This window comes from Histoplasma capsulatum (assembly GCF_000150115.1).
Source record: "Histoplasma capsulatum G186AR genomic scaffold supercont2.9, whole genome shotgun sequence".
NCBI classification, from domain to species: domain Eukaryota; kingdom Fungi; phylum Ascomycota; class Eurotiomycetes; order Onygenales; family Ajellomycetaceae; genus Histoplasma; species Histoplasma capsulatum.
The window spans coordinates 294,839-313,391 of record NW_025544809.1 but is presented as its reverse complement, the minus strand read 5'-3'; the positions used below and the strand labels follow the sequence as shown (position 1 = coordinate 313,391).

Here is an 18,553-nt window from a genome sequence, read left to right as displayed (position 1 = left end):
GTCGCGGAAAGTATTCAGGCATTTCCGACTGGGAGAAGTAGCTCGACTTACTATTCCATGCATATAAGCCACCAATCCTCTCTCAGAGCAACTCATTGTAGACTCAGGTATAACTATCTACAGTGTACCTAACTCTAGATTAAACTTTTAAACTCCCCGCCCAAAAAATAGCATAGCCAACTAGAAAAAACAATAATTATAAACTACATCTTCTCCCCCTGGATAGTCGCCACAACCTTGCGCGAGTGTTTTCTCGCGCGGAATTCTAGATACCAGATGCCCTGCCAGGTGCCTGTCGCCAGCCTCCCGTCGGTGATTGGGATAGTGACAGATGCACCAATGAGTGCAGATTTGATGTGCGCCTGGAGAAGCGACAGTTCGCAGGAGTTAGCGGATCAATTCACATATCATCCATATACTGACTGTACTTTCAATCCGAGGCACTGTCTTGGAAACCCGGCCGAATACATACATATATATACACACATATATATATGTAAATATACTTGAAAGGGAGGGGGGAGAAATAAAACACAAACCGGCATATCATCCGACCCCTCCGCACTATGCCGATACAAGTCCCCCTTGCGATCTTCCGGCGCAATGCGATCCAGCGCATCGCTCATGTCGGCTCGCACGTCCTCGTCCCAGTTCTCGTTCAAGCTGAGGGCGCAGCTGGTGTGCTGGATGAAGAGGTTGAGCAGGCCGGTCTTGTACGTGCGCAGCTCGGGGAGTTCGGAGACGATGTGGTCGGTGATTAAGTAGGAGCCGCGGGAGCGCGGGGGCAGGGCGATGGTCCGTTGGAACCAGGCCATTGTGGGTGCGGAGGCAGCGGTTGCGGATGTTGGTGTGGCGGTGGTTGAGGTTGGGAATGGGGAGAGCAGGTGGAGGGGCGGGATGTGGAAGAGGGGTTTTAGAAGGGAGATGAAGAGGCTTGGGAAGAAGGCGAGGATGAATAGCGAGAGGAAGAGGAAGTGGGACGGGAATGGAGATGAGGTTGAAGAAATGTTTCTGGACGTTTGAGGGGGCATAGACTTTGATTTTGTTGTTGATTTGTTGCTTGAAGCTAAGCTTGGACAGTGGAGGGAAGTGGGATCCCGGACGTCATACTAGTCAAAACATGCAATTATATCCTTCACAGGTCCAAATGCCACGATAAACAATACTATTGAATATTGAGAAGCATTACACATCATGCTGCTACAAAATGTATATATACTACTCCCTCATGTCACTCCTCAATTAGATCACTGGAATCATTCATCCCCGCCCATTTCGGCTTGCCATCCCTGATATCGACCATCCGCTGAGAATAAAAAATATGACAGCTAAAAATGCCGGAAATCGCCGAAACAGTTAGTGGAGAACCGATCTCCAGGAATAACAATACGTTGCATAAACACATACATACCTGGGCTCAAAAGCTTGCCTCACCGTTCCCGTCCCCTTTCCCCCCTTCGCCAATCCACTCTCGGGTTCAATCAGACCTGGAAACAACAACAAGACATTCCTCCCCTCATCCATGATCGGGGCATGGCAGTAGGAGCATGAAACTTTACACGGTAGATGATGGGCTTGTTGCTTCTCCGACTGGTTGTAGAAATCCAGCCACTGGTGGCCGCGAGTGAAGGCCAAGTCCGATTTATGGAAGATAGCGGCCCACTGGAAAGGGGCGCCTGAGACTGATTCGTTAGTTAAAAGGATCTGAAAAGGGAGATTATAACCGTTTGCAGGTGTATGCAACTACTACTTTCAATATATATAAAATTTTGTTGTCGGATTCACCAAGTAGATAGGTCGAGCAACTAAATATGGGGATAGAGAAGAAACGCGGGACCAACCGTGCAAAACCTGACATCCGGTACAATGGCAGTATTTGGCATCAAGCGGCTTCTCTTTGTTTATCTGATATGCCACTCTCCCACAGTGGCATTTCCCGGTCCAATATACCATGCCAGGTTCCTTGCCATTCTGGGCCTTGATAAATGGCGGTCTCTGTTGCCATTCTTCTATCCCTGAGGATGTTTCCGACGTCATTGGTGAGGTTTTATATTTATACTAGTATGAATAGAAATACTGCGATTGAGGAAATACCCTTTTCTCTGCTGGTAATCCCGTAGGATTCATGGATTGTCTTGGATGCTATTTACCATTCTGCGCTTGCCACCCTCCCACATCTGGAAGGTTAAGCCCTAGTGGGATTCCTCAAGCAGTGAGGCATGGCTCATAACTTGACTATTGATCTACTCTAGCCATTGATTTCTGAGGATTGTACAGAGTTCATGTATGTCAATAAACCTTCACCTACCTACATCATATATATATTGGTATGTTCGGCCAGATCTTTGGGGGTTGAGACGATGGAGTTTGACAGGTTATCAATGAGAATACGTACTGGGCCAATATCAAGTTTTGTGATAAGGATTATCGACCTCGAAATGCGGAATTGAACGACCAAACTGAGTGTCGAACTTCGTAAGAGCAGGAGCGATTCTGGCAAAAACGCCACGTGAATCACTGAGAACCGAAACCGAAGAGAGAAAAGAAGATAAAAAAAAGATTCATCCAGCATTGATGAAACACACAGCATTGCTATCCAATCCTAAAAATTGCAGTAGGATAGATGCAATAAACGCAGCGTTTAGTTGATCATTTTCCGAATCTTTCAACGCCATAACTGCCTAAAGGAAAGACAGAAAGAAAAAGGGCATGAAAATAAATTAAATAATAAAATACATTACTGCCCCTCAACACCTTCCATCCCCATCTCCCCCTCCTGGTCCCCCACGCCATTCTTATTATCTTCTCCCATCGCGCCATCCTCACCGCTCAATAACACCTTCGCCTGCGGCATTCCCCCGCTGCTGTCAGGGCCCGGCTGCTCCCCCGGCGTCACCGCAACCACATTATCATTCTCATCCACAAACTCAAAGTTATATCGTGACAGCAGGTGCGGGATCGCTGAGAGCTGGGGTCCATACCGTGCCGTGTTATCGTACAGCTCGAAGAGGGGTACAGCAAGTAGTTTCATGTTTTTCGGGACGGATAGGACTTCTGTGTTTTATTATTAGTACCGTATACCTATACATATATGTAACATATATGTAACATAAATATATATATCAGGACATACTCTTCTTCGGCAACTGGATGAAATATAGCTTCTTGCACTCCTTTGGCCGTGTCACATGGCCGGGGAGGAATGGGTACATGAACGTCTCGAAATTCGGCCGCCACCACTGCGCCAGCGTGTCGCCGATTTCCCAATCGTCATTTACTCCCTCACCACTAAACTGTGAGCCAACAGGAGCTAAGCGCTCGTTCAAACGCGTTTTGAACCCTTCCACCTCGTCGTCATCGTGGTGTAGGTAGTCGCCTGGTCTGCAGAGCATATCAGCATATCAATCGGCTATTTCCAAGGCACCTTACATATCTGCATATGGTTAGGGATATATACGCACAACTTGAAAAACGCATTGGCAATTTGCAGCATCAGTACGTGTGGATGGTTATGTTCATGGCACACCAGCACGCCCTCGCAGGTCCGTCGCATGCCATACTTCTCATAGTGCTCTTCCAGCCGTTTTAGCCGCGCTAGAACCGACGGGTCTTCTTCCGGTTGCGTCTCTTTGGTGCCGAATGTGTAGTTTGAGAGCGGGTAGAGGCGGATGGTGGGTGGTTGTTTGGCGGAGAACCCTGGGGGAGGATAGGCCTGGGAAGAAGCTTGAATTAGTTGGTAATTTTCAATGAGAGAATTTTAGAAGAAGAGAGCACGAGGGGTGAGTGCTATTGCTTAGGCGTTAGGAGCTATGCACGTAACAGGACGTCAACTCACGGATTGGAGCTCTGCAGCGCCGTCGCTGTTACTGTTGACATTCTATCAAACTCTACTTTCTATTCGGTCCCGCTCTTCTCTTTTTCTTATTTCCAGATCTAGTGATGCAATTTCTGTGTGCAATTGATTGGCGCGACGGCTACTAGGCTCTGGGGAAAGGAATTCGCTGCATTAGATCGTGCGTGGTTTGCCAGGAATGATGAAGTTGTCTGGATAGACATCCCTTCAGTTGCTTTCTGCTTGGCCAGATGTGGGAGCTAACATAAGCACGCTAAGGGCGACTTGGTTTAGTGTGAAACGTCCTAGACGCATTTGCCGAACCGCGGCTAGTACCCGCGAGGTCGCTGGTTCGATCCTGGCTCTCCCCACATTATTCTTATGTATGTCCTTTTTTACTTTGACACGAGATCGCTGTGCAGGATTGAAAGTGATGACCCTCATCAACAACAACTCTCTAGGATATCTATGTACCATACCTCCCACGGAAGCTCCCATCCACTCATCAGCCCAGTGGACCAAGCCATTCCGTCATACCCAAAAGTTGCACAATATATAAAGAATACAAAGAAATAAATAATATATACTCCAGAATTTTTAATGATTATTATACACCCCCCTTCAATATTGAGTCCATATCTATTATTCTGGTGGGGAAAGTAGGGAAAAAACCCTGTTTGGACACCCCGAATCGTTCGTATCAAGCTGCCTTATTACAGGGTAGATATCATATTTTATGTAACAAGCCGTATCCAATGCGGGGAATGGGTAAACAGCAGTAACTGTGTGGCGTGGTGTGGTGTGGTGTGGTGAAATATTCTGTTGTCTGTCTTTTCTATTACATCCTAAGCTAGCGATGTAACTACCTCCTCTATAGCTATTACCTTACGAAATGTATAGTCAACATGCGATACAAAGTATATATCTATGAAAACAGCAGGAAAATCAATGGACAAAGCAGAAAACCAGTCGAAAGTCCCTAGCGACTGGTAATTGTCAGTTACATACCCCACCGCCTGATTGTGCAATTCCCTTTCCCCAATGACAACCCCCATCGGCCAGTAAATGGAGAAAATAATAAGGTAAAAATTAAGGGATAAAAAAATCAGACTAAAGCTCCTTCACAGCTTCGGATCAATCTCCTCAAACTCACTCAGGTCCACGATTGGAGACGGCCCAGCACTGACGGCAAGACGCGCCTTATATTCCGACACGTTGGTAATGTACGTCGGCTGCCCGGGCTTTGACGACGGCGTTGGTATGACAGCATGGCCATTTGCGGCGCCATTGGTCGTCCCATTGATTGCCCCGTTAACCGTTACGTTGACTTTCTCGGTAGCAGGGACTGCGGCACCACCAGTTGTGGAGGGTGGCGAAGGTATAGCCTTAATCCCGAGCCCTTGTAGTATCTCATTAATCACGTGTGTAGCCGGCTCGACGATGCTGGTCACTTTCTCGCTATCCAGCTTTAGTTCAGTCTCCAGAAATCCCTTGAGAGTTGATACGATGGCGTTTTTATTCGTCATGACGTCGGTCGTCATGAAGTTCACGTTGGCGAATGACGCTTTGAATTTCCCGCTATCGAACTCCGTTGACGACGATGATACAAGGTCTGACAGTTTCTCGACTACCTTTTTCTTGCGCTCGTCATCGGGTGCGCTGGATTGTGCGTTCAAATGGACGGATAACTTCGCGCGCGTTCGTGATTGCGGGTCGATATACTGCTGGTAAAACTCGACAATATCACCCTTTGTCAATCCCGCCACCTTCTCCGCGTCGGTCTCATGCTGGGTAAAGTCAAAGTACTCAGACGTGATATGCGACCAGAACCGACTCATTTCGGAATTCAGGTTCTTCAGCTTCTCGAGGCGCTTGTTGATTAGACTGCGTTTGTGGTCTTCGAATTCCTCGTCGGTCATGCTGTCAAGTGCCTGAGCAAAGCGGATTAGGAAAGCGTCGATGCGAGACTCTAGGTACTGGTTGGGTTTTTCGCTTTGGATGATGACCCGATACCCCAATGTGGTGGCACCGTACCGGATGCCGCTCCATACGACATAGCCTAGCTGCTCCTGCGTTCTGAGCTGGTCGAACGCTGGCTCGTTGGTGAGCTGACCGAACAAGAGCAACTTGGCACGTAATTGCGGGTCCGTAATGTCGCCTACGAAAAGATAATATTCGATACAGTGGTTAATGTTTGCAGGGTCCTTGAGAGTCTTTTCGTAGATGTAATTACTTCCTGGTGGTATGATTATGTTCCGTCGCACGTTCCATTGGGACCGCGGCAATGGGCGGGCATGGAATGCGGATTCGACCATGTTTCCCATTTTCAGCACGTCTTCCCTATAAAGATTACCATGACCCAGAAGCTCGATGTGAGTTTGACGGAGGAGTTGCGGGAAGAAAGCGGCTACATCTTCGGGTTCGATGTGCTCTAACTCAGCTGCCAGTTGCTCGGTAATCCACGTCTTCTCCGCCGTGAGGTACCTTGTCACATTTCCAACCTGGTGGTAGGGTTGTTGATACTCAGAATTCGAGAATCCATCGGCCATTCGCTGTTTAACGATCTTAAACCGGTCAGGCTTGACTTTGAAGTCCCTCATGCTATGCAGAACTTTTTCCAAAAGGACTGCCATCTTATCATTGTACCCAGACACCGACACCTCGAGACCGAAAACGCTCGGGGATAAACTGTAATCAAGCCCACCTAGCTCAGCATCATAGGAGTACTCTTGAAGATCATCTCGGATTAGCCCACACGCTAGTTTTGTAAGAACATTGTTTCCAGGGGTGGCATATGCCAGCGGGTTCCGAAGGATAATTTCAACACTTGCTTTAGGGACATAGAAGGTGTCATCCTTTTTGAACCATGCCCTGACACGGTCGTCGTTCCGGATGAGAGTTGGCCTTTTTGCCGGCTGCGCAACCTCTTTCTTTTCAACATCAAAGCGAGTCGGGAGGAATTCATTCTTGTGTGGCAAATGAAGCTCTGGCATCGGATTGTATGAAGGGGCCTCCAGAATGCGTCCGATTTCAGAGAGCAGGTCTGTTGGGAGCTTCTCGACTCTGTATTCGGTCCCGTACCATTTCTCCTTCGAGTCCCAGTTCCCGGGATACGTCTGCGAAACAAGTTCGATATTGAAACTATCGATCCGGAAGCAATCTAGAGCGCGTTGGATGGCCTGTCCATCGAATTTCCGCAGCAAATAGGGCCCGCTAAGGAGCCATTCACGAGGGAATGGTTTCTGCATCACACTACTGAGGCTGCTTGTGAAACCACTTGCTGGGGACTTCTGCCTGAATTTGAAATCGACTTCTGCGAGAGTTTTCATCTCTTGGAAAATCCATTCTTCTGGCACTCGTGATTTGAGTATCGAAATGTATTGGAAGACGGTCTTAATGACTTCCTGGTAGTTGTTGATACCGTCTTCGGTAAGGCGGATGGATATCGTAAAGAACGCGGAGCCTGGACAGATGGGTATGGGACCAGCAGAAAGACCGTATGCCCAGCCCTTCGCTTTGATATGGGCAAGGATGCTTCCGGGGCCTTCGTGGCCGATCAGATGGCTGATATACCGAGCTGGCTTAGAGTCATATAGATTCTCTTCGTCCTGGTAAGTGAAGAAAATATCTAAGGATCGAGTATCCATGACTGGCTTAGCGAAACAAATCTTCTGTAAATCCGCCGGCGTATATGGCTGCACATCATCCCATCTATTTTGCGGCAGGTTTTTATTCTTGACATCGGCGAACAGTTCTGCAACCCAACCCTCTAGCTCATCCAGAGATTCGCGACCCAGGACAACAAGTTTCATACGGTTTGCCGAGTAGTTTGTTTCGTAGAACCGAATGAATTCATCACGTACATTAACACCACGTGACTGGGGTCCGTCCCTCAATGTTTGCAAATTTCCGGTCGAAAAATGGTGGTAGGGATGTTTGGGGTTTGAAAGCGACTTGTTGAGCTGCATGAGTCTCCAGTCGTCATTCTGGAGGTTCTTCTTATTTTCCGAGTCTACAGCCCTGAGCTCGCGGTCGAGGGTAGCCTCGAGGAAAAGTGGAGCAATGAAGAACTGGGCAAATCGATCAAGAGCACCATAAAGAGGGGGGACCAAATCGCTGGAAGAAGACACTGCACTGTCGGCAGCAGTAGCAGTGAGCGATATGGTTGGTCTTGAAAGGCCATCCGTCAATGGCTCCACCTCTGCGGGTATTGGGGTGGCGGGAGTGCTCGACTGAGTGCTTTTGGAAACTGAGGTTGCTGTGGCAGCTACTTCGAAGAAATAATTTGTCTCCGTTGCTCCAGTGTATGCATTTGAATGTCCAGAATGTGCTGCTAGGTACTGGTTGTAGGCATTTTCTTTGGGGTACTAGACGACGAGATTCATTAGCAAGTGTCATTTTTTCCCTATTTTTAACATCTCCGCAGCCAGAGGTTAGACGGCTTCACCTTCTTAGTCCCCATAAAGAGAGCATGTTCAACAGCATGGGCAATTCCCGGGAGGTCATCATCGTCTGAGAAATTGCCAACGTTGACGTTAACCGACGCGCTCGCCTTGTCCGTATCTGGATCATGGACTAGTAGAGCCTCTAACTTGTTTGGAAGACGGATCACACGGTATGAGCGATCGTCGACGGAGGGCTTCTCGAGGCCCTCAGTAAGGCGTTCAACGATTGCCATAGTGTGCTGAGGCTTTGGAAATAGAGGGTGAATCTGCTGCTGCTGCTGATGATGATGATGATGATGGTGGTGGTGAGGCTGCTGTGCTGGAAGGGTAGTGCTTGTGGATAGGTGGCGTCCTATGGCGGCAAAACTGGAAGAGACGAAATTATTGACAACGAAAGGAGAAGAGGCAACGCAGGGGAGTGTGCGCAGAGATACTGGCTGGGGATATGGGATTGGGAATGGGAGCCGACGAGGTAGCTGAGGACAAGCTTGAGAAGTGGTGAGGACCGCAGTGGTGATGGTCAAGCGAGCCTGATGTGACGGAGACATGCGACAAACCAGCTAACCGAGAGGAGACGGGACAAAGGATCCGGCACGATCACACAAACACAGCCCGACTCAATAACAACGCCAAACGGCAACACACTCGAAAAGAGTCAGACGGGGAGAAGCGAGCGTCAGTGGAGGCAACAAGATACCAGGACGTGATGTAATGGGGTCATACACAACACATACCGGCGCCCGTAGAATTTTACGGAACCAAACCTGATACGGATAAGTGTCAGGGACGGGGATGTTTTTGCCACTGTCGCTATTCCTAAAATAGAAAGCGGCGTGTATTCGGCAAGCCCGTGATGACTCAGCGAGCACGCATGAAGCCGAACGATTTCACCTTTAGTACCGGGGCAATGTCCAAGAGCAGCCTATATATTATTACACTCATCGACCAGTTCGGAGCGACGCATAGCACAGTGATAGGGAACACCGAACACCCTGGTCTCTGCCGACATACGTATATGCTATACAATGATCTTCGTACCCCGGGACTCGAACCCTTTCGACTTGGGCAAACAATTACGGCGACCAATCCATTACCGGCTTCACCCCTCCGACCGTTGCAGGTGCTACAGAACAGCTTTCACAGGATAATACTACCCCCGCCTATCCCCTGTCATATACCGTCGTGCGGGGAGGTAAATTGTTCAACATACTCGAACAAAACCCTAAAAGAGGTTCATGCAAGCGAGGAGTTAAAAAAACTCTCGAACTCGCCTGTTCCTGTGGCTACCCGCTCCTGTCACTATGCAACCTGTGAGATGGAAGTGCCATTTCCCTTGTATCAATCGCCGTCGGATCATTACCTCTTGTACTCACCTCGATGGGTGTTAAAATATGACTGGGGGAAGCATATAGCTTATTCCCCATCTACAGTCAACAGAAGAATATCCTCTGCTGTTCAAAGCAGAGGACAGTTTCAGGTGACATGGACACAAATATAGATAGACATATTTACATTGTATGCCCGATTGCCGTGCGAGTTGCTAATCCCTGTACGTAGCTATCGAACATACCCTTGTGAAATGTTCCGGTGATGGAAAAGTGTTTCGGCAAACCTACGCCCGATTTCCATTCTCACATTGGTCCAGTGAGAATACAGATAGCAAAAACAGGCAAATGAGCCAACGAATCATTACACTCCCGTTTATTATAGTGAAAGCAGAATTGGATCAATGGGCTGGCTGGGTTTGCTGAATTACGGCCGTAGCTTATCGCCACGGTGAGCAGTTGTCAGTCTACACCTTTGTGTATTGATTGGCCTAGGGACTCGAGGAATTTTCGAAAAGAAAGGTATAAACCGTTTATTGGACTCGAGTCATCAATATCAATGGATTTAGCGTTCTTTCTGCAGCACCAACGAACATTCATGGATAGGTCAAACTAAGTGATGCACTGTACTTGCGAATACACCAGTAAGAGTAGGTAACTAAGGAATAAAACGATGTTTAAATAAATAGGAGCAAAGTCAAAACCAATACCAACATCGTAAGTGGTCGCAATGAAGACATCATAGAGATCTAAAGATTACCTGTCAATACGGCTTAGTAATCAGCTTTTCCTGGTCAACGCTGAGGACGTGAATAATTTGACAACAGCAACAACAATTTGATCCAACAAAATAGTAAAATGGGCTCTGGGCTATGAGCGCTGCCCTCCCATCTTCGGTCTGCTCTTTTCATTTTCATTTTTTCAAAGACAGACGCGTTGTTCATTCTATTTTTGTACGTTTGAAAAGTTCATGCTTCGCGCTGAAGCACAGCAACCAACATCCAAAACTGTTCAACATGCAGCATATTCCTGCTTCTCCTTCCCGAAATCTAAGGGTGGCTCTTGAAGGCTGCGTATGTGTTCGCTTCCGACTTGGCTATAGTAATATTGATATTTTGGTGGGGTACCGAAACACACGGCTAACATCACACAGGGACACGGTAAATTGAATGACATATACTCGTCAGTCACTAGAGCGGCAGAAGTCAAGGGCTGGGATGGCGTCGATCTCCTCATCATTGGTGGCGATTTTCAGGTGTGCTATTTCCCCCCTTCTTCGGCTGCTCGTATATACATTTGTTTCCCTTGTTCTCACCCATCCCTCTCTGCTAGGCAGTGCGCAACTCGCATGACTTGAGCTGCATGTCAGTTCCGCAGAAGTACAAACAAATTGGGGATTTTCATGAGTACTACAGCGGTGCCCGTGTCGCTCCATATTTGACTATCTTTGTTGGCGGAAACCATGAAGCCAGCAATCATCTCTTTGAGCTCTACTATGGAGGGTGGGTAGCCCCCAACATCTACTATCTTGGCGCTGCCAACGTCATCCGCTGTGGGCCTCTTAGAATCGCAGGTATCTCTGGAATCTGGAAAGGATATGACTATCGCAAGTCCCATTTTGAAAGGCTCCCGTATAACCGTGCCGATATACAGAGCATTTACCATGTCAGGGAACTCGATGTTCGCAAACTGCTACAAATTCGAACCCAGGTTGATCTGGGCTTAAGCCACGACTGGCCTCAGGGTATTGAATGGCATGGCGACTTTCAAAAACTGTTCCAGAAGAAGCCATTGTTTGAACCGGACGCGAATTCAGGAAGGTTAGGCAGTGTTGCTGCGAGATATATTATGGATCGCCTTCGACCCGCCTTCTGGTTTTCTGCACATCTCCATTGCAAATATGCAGCAAGTTTAACACATGGTGATTATAAGCCAGCGGGGTTGAAAAATAGATTCAATCCAAATCCACAGCCTCACCAACAACCCCAGCAGCCATCGTTAGGAGATGATGTTCTCAATTCACCGTCTCTTATTACCAATGAGCAACCTAACGCGCCTAGTTCTACTAATGAAGGTATAACAGCTACTCAGAGTGTCGAAATGGTGCTTGATGCAGCACATATATCATCCAAGGAAGTATCGGCTACAATCGTAGATACTGCAATGAGTGAGGAGATCATAATGTCAACGCTTGGTGGCGATGGTGAAGCCACAACGCGCGCAGCAGAGAGCGCCGAAAACGCCCCACAGCCACAGCCACAGCCTGCTCAAGGTGCAGAACGTGATCGTGCACAGTTATCTGCCTGGCAGAACTTCCACTCAGTTGCAACCAAAAACGATGCTGAAGAGAGTGCGCGACTCATGAAGGAAGCGGCCGAGTATGAGAAACAGATTGAGGCTGGCTTGATAAGTAGACCAGAGGTAAATTACCAGCTAACGTGGAAAAAGGTTACGGTTAAGGACGATAACCTAGGACGTGAAATTGAGGATGTTGCAAAAATCGGATATAATGCCCAGCAAGAACTTCGGAAAATTACCGAACAAGAGACAAGAGGCGGAGGAACCGAGGTTAAAAATCCCGACGAGATTGATATTAGTCTTGATAGCTCATCCGACACTTCGGAGAAACTTGAGCAAGAGGATACCGCAAGCACTAAGCCTAGAAATACGGATAAAATGGAAATTGAACATAGTATTTCATCAGGGAAAGCGGAAGAAACCGCTACAGCTGCAGTGGATGCAGCTGAAGCTTCACAATCAGGGGATATCCCTAAGGAAATTCGAGATCAACTACCAGCAAGTTTCAGGAAACCCGAAACAATTCTAGATGATGCCCCAGTTTTCGAGTCTACCTTACCAGAAGCCATCAGCAATACAGAAACCAGCTTCCTGGCCCTTGATAAATGCGACAGACATAGACAATTTATTGAATTGGTGGAATACCCGGCCATCTCGTCTCCTGAGGAGGGAGAAACCGGAGAGGAGAGCCGCCCATACCAATTGAAATATGACAAGGAATGGCTCGCCATCACTCGAGCCTTCGCTAACGAACTCACACTCGGCGATCCCAACGCCTCCGTACCCACGAACAAGGGAGACGCACGTTACAAACCCAGCATCCTCGCCGCGGAACAATGGGTAGAAGAAAACGTCGTCAAACCAGGCAGAATGACCATCCCGCACAACTTCACCATCACCGCACCCGTCTACGACCCTGCCGTGCCCATCACGACAACTGAGATGCCGCCAGAGTATACGAACCCGCAAACGGCGCAGTTTTGTGACCTCATTGGGATTGAGAATAAGTTTCATGCTAGTGATGAGGAGCGATTTGCGCGGGCTGATGCGGGGCCGCGTCCGGAGCCTCTTCAGCAGCGGCATGGACAGCGGTTTCGGGGGCATCAGGATAGTTCTTTTAATTCCTTCGGGAGGGGGAGGGGGAGAGGATTCGGGAGGGATGGTGGCCGGTGGCAAGGTGGTCGTGGTGGCCGGGGAGGTGGAGGCAGAAGCAGGGCAGGCCGTGGTGGCCGTGGTGGCCGTGGGGAATATTATGGCGCCCCGATATAATGAATGATACGATAATATATCCGCGGTTGCAGGATTTCAAGCGCTTTTTTTCTTACATTGATTCATTTTGCACTTTTCTGGGAATGGACTATAGGGAAGTCGGGAAGGTAGGCGTTTTGTACTCTTCGTGTATGACTAGGCACTTGATTTTACTAAAAACAAATTGATCGATGGGAATTATCATGCATTTCATCTCGAGTCTGGATCCACCAACTTCATTCGCATGATCCCTTGAGAGGAAGTGCAATCCTAGTCAACCACTGAAAACATCAGTAGTTTCTTACTCTGCTCTGGATTCTGCTCTGGATACTCTTGGTAACTACAAGGAGCCGTCGGAACTTGAATCAGAACTACATGCATATTATATAGTACTACATTCTACATTCCAGAGATGATCATATTTCACGTATGGTAACGAGAATGCAACTACATACATGTGGTGATCGCAAATACCGAAATGAAGACGGTCTTCACGCTCCTGTTAAGAACGAGACACCTATTCAATTTCCTCGATCCGTGGCCCTTGCCCAGACAATTGATGGCGGCTACCACCACCACCATCAACACGCGGATGAATATCCAACCCAGCCAAACGATCCCCTAACTCGAATCTAGGTTGCTCGCCTATGCCCTCACGAGTCCTTACTCCCCACAATAACGATTTTTCCAGCCATGCCTCGAAGCTCTCGATGAGAACTCGTATATGTCCACGGATGACGGGGTCGGTTTCGCTGGTTTCCACGAATGTTAAGACGCGGAGTATATCCGGTATATTCCCAATGATTCCCTGGTTCGGGTAACGTGGTTGAGGGTTGATAAAGTCAGTGGACTGATTATCATTATTGGTAGTAGTAGAATACGAGAAGCCGAAGCCGAGGTTAATCCCATTTTCCCTTGCCGTATCGAGCGCTTTGACGAGGTCGAGAAGCAGGATTATGGCAGCTCGTCGCAGGATGACACTCTCCGGGCCCTGCTCGAAGTTCAAAGTTGATAGTGCTAGGTCAACAGATGAGGATACAACGGACGGTCCAAGGCCTGCGACGTTTGTCTGGATGGCTGATGCTAAAATTGACATGGCCGATGCCCGGATACGTAGATCGTCAGGTTCTAAGTCAGATGCCGCTCCAGCAGCCCATGCATCGATTATATTGGCGGAATAAGCTTCAAGAGCGGGATTTTCTACCTCTGAATCCATTGCTTCGTCAATTTGTTGCATTAAGTCGGCAGCTTCACGATCTAGTGTATCATCCTCCGTCTCGGTTGGTTGCGTCGTTAATTTCTTCGCCATTTCCCCTCTGGCCCGCTTCGCGGAGGGTTTCCTGCCACGTCTTCCGGCTACTGAAACCATGGTTCCGCCTAGTGTTCTTGCCGTGTCCTCGACTAAGGCATTTCCTAGCTCCTGGACAGCCCTCAACAACGCCTCCCCGATTTTCAATCGTTGGTCTAGGCTATGTTGTTCGCTTCTATCCGCATAACGCTCTGCCAGGCTCCCAATAACTGTCCGGGGGTGTTTGGACGCGAGAACTCCAATAATCTTAATGACATGCAGGTAAACAAATTCGTCATTTGAGGAAGATTCGATATTCGAGTTGCTTAACAAAGAAAGGAGAAGAGAGAGCGTTGCAGGTATATCAAGGACTGGAGACGATTCGGTGATCAGGCACGAGAGAAGGGTAAGCCCTTCTGCCTGTATCGGAGGAAAGGGGGACGAGAGATGTTCAAGAGCTTGGCGATGTTTTTCCAGGTCGGAGATCCGCGAGGAAATTGCCTCGGGCTTCCGCTCTGGGAATAATGAAGATGAGAGGGTCATTTCAAGTAGCATCGACGCGGTGGTTGCAGGTTGTATAAGATGGGAGGGTAAGTTAGGGAGTAGATTGTCCAGTTGGACTTTTATTCTTTGAATTACTGGAGATAATGTTTCTGACAGGAAAAAATCGGGGGAAGCGAGAATGGTCGAAAGAAGACTGAACGAAGCTGATAACGACTCGGACTGTTCGGGGTTATCATTGTCAGAAATCCCTTGGGAATTCTCAACGATATTACCTAAAGACTGAAATGAGGGATTATTCAGTTTCCCGTGGGCTGGTTTTGTTCTCAATGAGACCTCGCTTTGTATCAACTGCTCAACGATTCCCAGTATTCTGTCAGGGCGCCGTGCCAAACTATCTTTGAACTTATTCAGGAGCTTCTCCGTGAATTTGGCACTGGTCAACTTCTGCAAAGTAGTTTGCAAATCTTCACCACCGTGCAGAAATTCTGGTTCTTTCTGGGTATGATCTCCAGAATGCCCAAGTAGCCACTTCCGGCTAACATGGAGAAAAATATCACCAGCAAGCTCCTCGGATTGAGGGTCCAGGCCTAGCAGTTCTAAGACGCCATCGATGCGGTCATCCAAAATTTTCATGAGAAGCATTGTATTGAGTACTTGCTGGGCAGGGGAATTTGTGCGTTTTCTAATTGAAACGCCCCCGTTTTGCCCAGGGCCAAATGTCCAGGTTCTTCCTCCATCCCACAGTATATTATCGGACAAGTTGTCGTATTTTGATACGCCAGTAGACATGGAGAAAAAGGTCTGCAGGAGCGTGGAAACTTTGCCATACCAGGATGATTTTCGATGCTCTTTGGCATAACACCCTAACGCCCACAGTGGCAGGAAGACGGGTTGAATTAATCGTTTTAAAAGGCTTGGGTTTGGATGTGATAAAACTAATGCGCTCAGTCTTGTAAGAGATAGAAGCAGCTTTGGTTCATCTATGAGAACTACGCTCTCCAAATCACTTAGTGGGCTTGCTGGTAGAGCGGACCCATCTAACGAAAACCTTCTCAGCCACGCAGCAACCTCAGTTGTCATATTTCCATGAAGTGAGTCGAGGATAGGTTTCACGAATATTTTGTAACCAATCGCACCAGGCTCTCCAAGAGCCCGTTTTCCGAGTATTCCACTACCAATCACGTAGGATGCAGTTTTCTGTAAATCGGGTTCATCTCCATCCAAAAGCGCTAGTAGTTTTGGAGAAATATTGTAGAAATAGTCGTCTGCTGAAATCTCTTGAGGAACTGAGGAAAGTAGCCGAGAAATTTGCATGATAGCTTGCACTGTGATTGGAGGACCTTGAGCAGGCGCAGTTTCTGCACTTTGGCCCAAAGCAGGCTCAAATTGAGAGGCTATAAAAATAATTGTATGAAACACGCCGTCTTTCCGTAAAGGAACGTGTGATAGTTCCGAAGATATTATGTTTTTGAACCACGGAGCAGAACTTGTTTGGATAAACGATGAGAGAATTGATAGCAACGTGGGTGTGGGAGATCTGGGTGTATTTAGCAGGTGCATACACTCAAAAATCATCAACAATGCGCGTCTTACTCTTCAATCAACTTTTGAAATAGTTCCGCATAAGCGCTGGTTTGTTCCTGTGGAAGAGAATGTGGATGAAATGCGAGCTCTGCAGTGGCACACAATATGTCCCCGAGAATTCTACTCATAACTATTGGTTGAATACCAGAGTGTTTGTGACAAACAATCGGCGTTAAAGTGTCTATTATCAACCGCAATAGGCGTTCATCATGCGACCTATCTCTGGAAGTCGCTTCTGACTGTCTTGCAACAACGCCAGTGGGCAGGGTAGACATCACCCGTTGCTGAAGGGGTATTCCAACTCCCTGGGATAGTGCAGGGTATATGCCCTCAAGGGAAATCAGGTCAAGTAGGCCATGGATTGCCCGTCGCCGCCTGGTATCTTCAAGAACAGGGTCTTCTCTGCAGCCATTTCCATTAGATTTATCGATCCCAACATCCAGGTTTGAGTCAACATAGGCGCGATGAATTGTGACAAGGAGATCTAGTGCCCGTTGGATTACATGTAACGTGGCATCGCCATGTCCTTGGCCTTGAACTGAGAGCTTTCGAGCTAGAATTTGGACAATAGATTGACCGCGAGATTTCTGTATCTCCTCTTCAAGAGAGTTAGCGATGTTTCGGAGGAGTAGAAGGTTAAGGTCGCGTGCCTCTTTTTAGAACCGGGCTCAGAAACTCATGAGCATCATCGAATGCCTTTACGAGCTGACGACATTCCATTGCCATGATTTGTGCAGTAATATCGTTATGGCTATTTCAGTCGTTCAGCTATCAATTCCAGCGTCGAAAATCGGAGAAGATGGGAAAATGACGTAGCTCCACGACACCATTATCACGTGAATTCGCGATCTGGCGGATTTGCCAAGAAATTTCGAACCACAATGAGCTTTGAACCCAACTCACATCTTATAGCAATTTTTGAGCCCTGTTCCATGTAGACCGCGGCTTGATGAGCAAATTCCATATTTCTGCAACATTCACTGGCCTTTTCCCTTCTTCTTGCAACATAAGGATTGGGTTCTGGATACGAACTATGTCACAACAGTATGCGCGGTACGCTAGTCCGCAATAGGAAGTCTTGGGTCAGCCTTTGAACCTTGGAAAGACGCGTTTTCACGTGATCGTCGTGTATATAAGCACTCCTGAATTTTGACATCCAGCAACATTTCCATTGCTGTGACTTCGTTCGTCTTGATCTTTTTGCAGCAAGGGTATCATTGCCATGAGTGTTGCATATTTCTAATCGCCGTACTTCTTCACTTCGAATGCTTTTGTTTTCGCCTCGATTCGCGTCTTTCTTGATATCGCTCATCTCGTCTGCCCTTATGGACACTCCTTGTTCACCACTCTCTTGCCTTATATAGGCATTATATATACAGTCCAGCCTCCCCACAGTTCTCCAATAACCCGCCCCTCATTGCTCTCGTCGCGTCATAGCTTATTGTCCTCGCGAGGCGTTACATTGTGGGGTGGTGGATATTGGAACTTAACCCTAAGTTACACCGTCGGTTGTCCATCATGAAGGACGTGAGTCTCGCGGTCAATAGTTGTCAGATGCCTGATTAACCCGTTTGAGCCGTTTGACTGTTCGAATTGGGCGAAAGGGTATTTGACGTCCAGAGCTTAATAAAGATGATTTACTATACGTTTTAAAGTGTCCAAAAGGAACACGTGTCAGTTTATCTGCTGGGCTGAAATTACTTGGATCAGTGAAGGGATGGTCAGTTGGATGCATCATTCGTTTTTTGGGGAAGTGAAATGGGATATGGTGGGAGGGACATGCCGGACAATCTCGCATTGAGGAATTGCCCTTGGGAGCCTGAAAATCTTTGGATCGCGCCGTTGGATTCCTACTCTCGTTACACCCGCCCCCAGATTTGTGTAGCGGGCTTATCTTACCGTCTGTTGGAAAGGCATTGAACTTCGAACGCAACAAATCCATCCGCATAAGGATGGTTGCCTTCACACCGACCACCGCCGATGCATTTGCGCGTTGTTTTCTTGGAGATCCACTTGTCGGAATCGTCCC

The 18,553-nt window shown here is 47.8% G+C and overlaps 6 protein-coding genes across 6 annotated transcripts; 1 reads left to right on the top strand and 5 right to left on the bottom strand.

The window, feature by feature from the left end:
* Positions 1-203: 203 nt before the first annotated feature.
* Positions 204-815, bottom strand: HCBG_06331 (uncharacterized protein; the record flags this gene model as incomplete). Its single annotated transcript, XM_045433380.1, has 2 exons — positions 204-362; positions 540-815. 2 exons carry the CDS (start codon positions 813-815, stop codon positions 204-206), a joined length of 435 nt encoding a protein of 144 aa, XP_045285693.1.
* Positions 816-1,231: 416 nt separating this feature from the next.
* On the bottom strand, positions 1,232-2,037 carry HCBG_06330 (uncharacterized protein; the record flags this gene model as incomplete). The annotated part of the gene is made up of 3 exons (XM_045433379.1): positions 1,232-1,328; positions 1,412-1,662; positions 1,951-2,037. 3 exons carry the CDS (start codon positions 2,035-2,037, stop codon positions 1,232-1,234), a joined length of 435 nt encoding a protein of 144 aa, XP_045285692.1.
* Positions 2,038-2,737: 700 nt separating this feature from the next.
* On the bottom strand, positions 2,738-4,359 carry HCBG_06329 (cleavage and polyadenylation specific factor 5; the record flags this gene model as incomplete). The annotated part of the gene is made up of 6 exons (XM_045433378.1): positions 2,738-3,054; positions 3,134-3,381; positions 3,836-3,866; positions 3,892-4,001; positions 4,098-4,246; positions 4,312-4,359. 6 exons carry the CDS (start codon positions 4,357-4,359, stop codon positions 2,738-2,740), a joined length of 903 nt encoding a protein of 300 aa, XP_045285691.1.
* Positions 4,360-4,648: 289 nt separating this feature from the next.
* Positions 4,649-8,510, bottom strand: HCBG_06328 (a-pheromone processing metallopeptidase Ste23; the record flags this gene model as incomplete). The annotated part of the gene is made up of 2 exons (XM_045433377.1): positions 4,649-8,199; positions 8,280-8,510. The coding sequence occupies 2 exons, from the start codon at positions 8,508-8,510 to the stop codon at positions 4,954-4,956; spliced, it is 3,477 nt and encodes a 1,158-aa protein (XP_045285690.1).
* Positions 8,511-10,618: 2,108 nt separating this feature from the next.
* On the top strand, positions 10,619-13,169 carry HCBG_06327 (lariat debranching enzyme; the record flags this gene model as incomplete). Its single annotated transcript, XM_045433376.1, has 3 exons — positions 10,619-10,675; positions 10,935-12,023; positions 12,051-13,169. 3 exons carry the CDS (start codon positions 10,619-10,621, stop codon positions 13,167-13,169), a joined length of 2,265 nt encoding a protein of 754 aa, XP_045285689.1.
* Positions 13,170-13,665: 496 nt separating this feature from the next.
* HCBG_06326 (uncharacterized protein) lies at positions 13,666-17,836 on the bottom strand (the record flags this gene model as incomplete). Its single annotated transcript, XM_045433375.1, has 5 exons — positions 13,666-16,477; positions 16,534-17,111; positions 17,188-17,275; positions 17,557-17,582; positions 17,777-17,836. 5 exons carry the CDS (start codon positions 17,834-17,836, stop codon positions 13,666-13,668), a joined length of 3,564 nt encoding a protein of 1,187 aa, XP_045285688.1.
* Positions 17,837-18,553: the final 717 nt, after the last annotated feature.